Source organism: Fulmarus glacialis, unplaced genomic scaffold (assembly GCF_000690835.1).
Source record: "Fulmarus glacialis isolate BGI_N327 unplaced genomic scaffold, ASM69083v1 scaffold24966, whole genome shotgun sequence".
NCBI classification, from domain to species: domain Eukaryota; kingdom Metazoa; phylum Chordata; class Aves; order Procellariiformes; family Procellariidae; genus Fulmarus; species Fulmarus glacialis.
This window is the reverse complement of record NW_009217826.1, coordinates 700-6,897: the sequence shown is the minus strand read 5'-3', so window position 1 is coordinate 6,897 and position 6,198 is coordinate 700. Positions and strand designations below refer to the sequence as shown.

At 36.3% G+C, this 6,198-nt stretch overlaps 1 protein-coding gene across 1 annotated transcript in view; it reads left to right on the top strand.

Annotated features, from left to right (window-relative positions):
* LOC104078271 (vacuolar protein sorting-associated protein 13D-like) overlaps positions 1-5,771 on the top strand; it is a gene marked incomplete at both ends in the record, with an annotated part of 19,743 nt that extends 13,972 nt beyond the window's left edge. The window contains 8 exons of the mRNA XM_009579835.1: positions 821-963; positions 1,823-1,953; positions 2,190-2,365; positions 2,495-2,618; positions 3,455-3,690; positions 4,429-4,537; positions 5,176-5,336; positions 5,663-5,771. Coding sequence (XP_009578130.1) covers positions 821-963; positions 1,823-1,953; positions 2,190-2,365; positions 2,495-2,618; positions 3,455-3,690; positions 4,429-4,537; positions 5,176-5,336; positions 5,663-5,771 — 1,189 coding nt within the window. The remainder of the gene's footprint in view (positions 1-820; positions 964-1,822; positions 1,954-2,189; positions 2,366-2,494; positions 2,619-3,454; positions 3,691-4,428; positions 4,538-5,175; positions 5,337-5,662) is intronic.
* Between the last annotated feature and the right edge of the window lie 427 nt (positions 5,772-6,198).

The window sequence follows — 6,198 nt, the reverse complement described above, 5'->3', positions numbered from 1 at the left end:
TATTAAGATGAGATGTTAAGTTATTAAGTTTCTAAATACTAAAATAAGCATATTGGATCTTTAGACATTTCCTACTGAAAAATCCTTGGTTGGCTAATTCTGTTGTGTCTGCAGGCTGCTTTGGTTTTATTTTGCATGTTTTGAACTCATGCTTCTTTTGTAAGAAAATCAGAAACCTTTCTGAAGGGACTTGCCGACTTGTATAAATCACTTTGTTACCACTAAAAAAACCCACTCTAAACCCCTAATCCTAAACTCTGAATGTTAATAGAGAAGTAGTAGCAGTCACTTAGTAGGAAGTCCACATGCAGCAGAGCTATTGTGATTCTGATGTAAAAGGAAATGGCAGGATTTTGGAAAGGAAACTTTTCAACGACTTTAACTGACATCAAGGAGAGAACTTGCTTTTTCCATGAAAATAAGAAATAAGAACATGATTTAAAGTAAATTTATCTGAAATGTTCTGGGATTTTTGCTCAAATGAACAACAGTTAAATTTATCACAAAAATTTATTCAATTTTTTTTCTTTTTTCTTTCAAAGAAAAAAGACACACAGATGTTGTAGTGGATAATCAGTCTGAAAATTACCAAGCCTTTACAAGAAACGGTCACTGAATCTTGACCAATATCTTAAAAGAGCTTATGGCAGAAATGCAGAATGAATTACTAAAGAAGAGATTTATCGTGGCTTCTAATGCTTTTGTATTAAAACACAGGTGTTCTTTTTGTATCTGGGTATGTGTTTGATCATCAGCATCGTGTTGATGTCTGATCCTTCATTTAAATGAGTAAATCTTTGTGTTTTCTTCTTACCCTTAGTTGTACAATGCGGGTTGGAAAAGGAATCCATCCTGAAGGTATGCCTGGCTGGTGCCAGGGTTTCTCCCTGGATGGTGGTAGTGGTGTGAGAGCCCTTAAAGTGATCCAACATGGAAACCGGCCAGGCCTCATTTATAACATCGGTATGTGTTGATAGGAACATTTGAGAAATACTGTAGAACTTGCTAAGACATGATGTCAGTGACATCAGAAACAGAACAATTACAGCCGGGAAACATATGTTGTTAAAGGTTTTTGAGGGTCCAGAGAAAATTATTAAACAAAAAATAGTATTCTAAGTATTTTTACACCTTTATTTTGAATTTCATTAGCTTAAAAATCAGTTTTCAGTTATGTTTATTTTTACATTTTATCATTGAGTGTTAATAACTGCATTTACAAACTATTCTTTCTGTTTCTGTGTCTTTATTCCTCCTGTATGTTACGTCTAAGTACATTTGAAATCCCACTGCATTACTGTCTTTAATTATTTTGAGTGTCTATATACTGTAACCGTTCAGCCATGTGCTACTTCTATGGTTTTTGCTTTGTGGTGCCTCTGGAGGCTGATGTGGAGGAGCGCAACTTCTGTCTTCCTTGTGCTCCTGGTGTACATAAAGTACAATTTCCTCGGAAGCTTTTAGGCTTTAATTAAATGACAGTTTGGAAGTTACTTCACATTGATTTTGGAGGAATTTTTCGTATGTTTAAAAGTGTAATAATTACGTGCATTGATTTACTTGTGATTGGAAATAGTTTTTTTTTTTATCTTCAGTGCTTATGATCTCTAAATTGTATTTGAGAAACAGAGGGTAACAGATGGCATAAGATTATGTTTACTGTTTAAAATAATGTTTCAAAATATGGCAGTGGTATGGCAGAAACAGCGCATCTCAGGAACCCAAGAAGAAGAACTTTTGTTATGTGAAATATATCGTGGCAGATGTCTTTTGTTTTCTCTTGTAAATAATAGCTTTATTTTTAACTTGTTTTTATAACTAGGTATTGATGTTAAAAAAGGCAGAGGCCGTTACATTGATACATGCATGGTAACATTTGCGCCCCGTTACCTATTAGATAATAAATCAACCTACAAGCTTGCCTTTGTTCAGCGGGAATTTGCCAGAGGTCGGGTAAGATGCTTCGTTTTTGTTACTTATTACAATACCTGTAGTTAGTCACAGCATCTACTAACCAAAAAGAACACACTTGAAAGTATTGTTGGCTGGTTATGAGGATCTTTCTCATTACTCTAATACCAGCATCCGCCTAACAGAATAACTGCTGTGTTCATATTTGAGAGATATATAGCTTAATACTGTATTTTTTAATACCTATAGGATATGTATTTACCAATTTCTATTATTAGGGAACATCCAATCCTGATGGCTATATCTCCACGCTTCCCGGTTCCAGCGTTGTGTTCCACTGGCCACGTAACGATTATGATCAACTATTATGTGTGAGACTAATGGATGTCCCAAACTGCATTTGGTCTGGGGGCTTTGAGGTCAACAAAAATAATTCGTTCCATATTAATATGAGGTAGTTATTACATATAGATCTTCTGTAGCATACTTCCATTTTTTGATGGAAGCAGCTGTTTAACACTTAGGACTGTGGGTAATGCAGATCAGAAGCCTACGTCTCTTGCACTTGTTTGTTTTTGTTCAGGGACACCCTCGGAAAATGTTACTTCTTAAGGGTAGAAATTACTCTTCAAGGAGCCACATACCGCATTGCGTTCAGTGATACAGATCAGTTACCGCCACCTTTCCGCATAGACAATTTTTCCAAGGTAAAAGAGCAAAAAAATCACATTTTTTTCTTTTATTTTTTAGTAAAAAAAGAAAAGTAGTTCTTTTATATTTGTTAAAAGAGGGAGCTGACTAGCTTGTGTAATGAAATAAAATGAAAGTGTGTGTAGCAAGAGATATTTGTATATAATAATTGTAATTTTCTGAAGTTTTAGTAAAAATTGGTAGTACTCAACTACTTCATCTTGTTCAAATAGTGCTAACATTGTGGCTTTCGTGAGTGCATTAAAAGTCTTACAAGGAAGAGCATTATTACTGGTGAGAAAATTGTGCTGGGGTGGTAATTTGTAATCTGTTCTGTGTTATTTTCAGCACTTGAATAACCTGTAAAAAGAATTCGAGTTACTGCTGCCACTTCCTTTCTGTCTTTGGGCTTCCATGTCAGTGATTATAAAAATCAGAGAATTTACTTTGTGTATTCTACAGTAACTTACTGACTGCCTTGTGATCAGAGCAGGAGACAGAGGTCTTAATAGTTAGTGGATCTCATTCCGATTTTGGTACTGAACTGTTAAATAAAACTGGGCAGGTCTCCTAATTTTGATTAGGAGGGTTTGAGATGCTACCATGGGGCTAAAGACATTTTGAACCACGGATGACAGATAAAAGCAAAGGTGACATTTCTCGTCCCTTTGAGACTTCATTTAATTGAGACTCGGAATGGAAGAAAATGCATATGAAACCATTGGGGAGAGTGGGAAAGTGAGCTGAACATGTTTCAGTGATCAACTCCTGAAAAATGAACAAATGATAGCAAAAAGTCTATCTGATTAACAATTTCTGTGTGAAACGAAATCCTCTTTCGTAACTGTTACAGGTCCCAATTGTTTTTAATCAGCACGGTGTTGTTGAGCCAAGGCTCTACACTGAAGTGAAGCCCATGACCTCTCTGGATTATGCATGGGATGAACCTATTCTACCACCTTTTATAATGCTGACAGTTAAAGGGGCAGGCTCCTCAGAAATCGTCTGTAGCATGAATGACTTCCAAGATAGCAAGCAGCTTTACTATGAAAACTTCATTTATATTGCTGCTACATATACTTTCTCAAGGTAATTCCCTATATATTAGATGAAAATATTTTGAATGTTCATGGTGTTCTGTAGGCTTTACGTTAATATTCTCTTAATGGTTGCAATTTGAAAGTTCTTCAAATACAGCTAAACTTTTGTCAACCTTGTAGCTAGCAGAAGAAATGCCAAAATTCAGTTGAGTCTGGCAGTTGGTTTGGTTGTGGTAATTCAGCTTTATTGGTGTGGGTTGCCATTGTTTATTTTGTCACGTAGTGAGAAAGATTTAGCATATGGCATCTGTTGTGACCCCACTGTCTAATATTAGAAGAGCAGGGATGTTTAGGGTCACGTCTGGGGGCTTAATTTTATTTGGTGGATTAAGAACACTTGACTACAGGACATACCTATTTATGACATGCCTGTGAATTTTAAACTTGCACTAGTTTGTATGCTGTTGAAAACAGCTACGGGAGATTGATACATGCTTTGTTGCTTTCCTCAATATAAGGTAGAAAATTTTCTTTGGAATTCATCTTACTTGCCTGTGAAGTTCCTAGTCACAGTGAGAAATCAAAGCCCCTTTTAAGAATGTAGTCAAATTGATCGCTTACACTGGTAACTCCAAAAATGACAAGAGGGAAAAAACCCAATATAAATTTTTGTCTGATTGGCTGTATTGGAAGTGTAAGCTTCCTCAACTGGATTTTGGTACAGGTCTAATTCAATCTACAGAGGAAGCAGCTACTCTGAAATGACGATGTTTTCTTGGTGTTCTAGTTTACAGGAGCCAGGTGTAAGACCAGTTGCTTCAAATAAGGATGCTGCATATGCAGAGCTTGTCCTTGATGTTTCTCCAAAGACTCAACGAGTTGTACTGAAAAAGAAGGTACCAAGACACATTTGATTTTACTAAAATGCCATTGCTATGTGCTGAAGTAAAATTGTGCTGGGAGAAGGAAAAAATAAAAACTTTTTCATGGCAACTTTTAAAGGGTGGAGACAGGCTCCACTGAAAGTGACAGGTTATTGCAACTCAGGTTGCTTGAATTATGGTGGTGCTTCTGTGTAAGACTATGGGGGTAAGGGTGACAGAAAAGGGAATTGGAATAAAAGTAGTAAGGAACATTGTAAATGCCTGTAAGACAACCAAGTGTGGTAATAATTGTATGTTGGAGGTTCTAATGAAGTTACAAGATAGGGCATGCTTCCTTTTTGGTTGCATTGTAAGCTAAGTCTTCTATTTCTGGAGCTCTTAAGAAATAGAAACTATATTTAAATATTGCTGAGATTAAAAATAGCTTGTAAATACAGCTCTGCATCTACCAATGCTAACGTAGGATGCATATTCATTGAATATCAGAGTTGAATTAGATGTTTTTATACAAACTAGTTTCTAATTCAGGACTCTGAAGTTATACAAGTCATTCCAAGAATTATAATTCAAAGCATCTGATAGCAAAACAGAACAGAGATACTTGCTCTGTACTATTGTGTTCATTTAAATGTTGAATTTTTATGCAACAGGAACCAGGAAAACGATCCCAGCTTTGGAGAATGACGGGCACAGGAATGCTTTGCCATGAAGGTTCTTCAGTTCCTCATAACCCCCATAAACCTTCTCCTCGGTCTGTGGACTCGTGTATGATTTTAGATATTGCAGGTCTGGCAGCTGTCACAGATAACAGGTATTGCAAATACAGTTTCTCAGGAAGCTCATGTAGATTCTAACCGTGTCTTTGAAAGCATACTTAACATGATATTCTCTGAATCAGGAAAGAAATTATTCTGAAGGCATGTGGAAGAGCTAGCTTTTATCTGTCTTTGTGAACGGACTTCATCATCACTTTTGTGACTTGGAAATCTTTAAAAGCATGGCTAATGTATTTTCAGTAGCAGATTGTTAAAAGAGCACTTCAGGAGTGAGATTAGGAAAATGAGCTTGAACATGTCTCAAGGGTAAAACTGAGAAGTTGGAACCCTCTCAGTATTGGGTGGCATGCTTTCGTTCCAGGTACGAGCCCCTGATGTTGAGAAAGCCTGATCGACGGCGCAGTACTACCCAGACATGGAGTTTTCGTGATGGAAAGTTGACCTGTGGTATTCATGGACTTGTTGTCCAGGTCAGTACTGGTTAATGTTGAACTTGTTTTGACTGTTGCTGATACACATGACAGTCATTTGGGCTTAGTATTGAAGTGAACTAAAAGCTTTGAGGCCAAAGTTCAGAATGCAGAGGAAACCAGAGTTGCGCAAACAGCTTGTGAGGTTTAAATTCATGTTTGAATGTTCTTATCAATTTCAAATAGTTAAACTATTAATTTGGAAGTAAATAATTAGAAAATTAATAGTACATCATTGTTGAAAATGAACAGTATAGTGATAAATAAGGCCTTGATATTCTCACACATACCAAATGTGAAAATGCTTGTGTCAATTAGTATCACTGATGAAAGTCAAGATTTGTGTATAACCAGCACTTCTCAGAATCATGGTTCTAACATTTTAGTAATAAGAATTTTAAAAGCAGTTTGAACTGTTTGCTCTTTC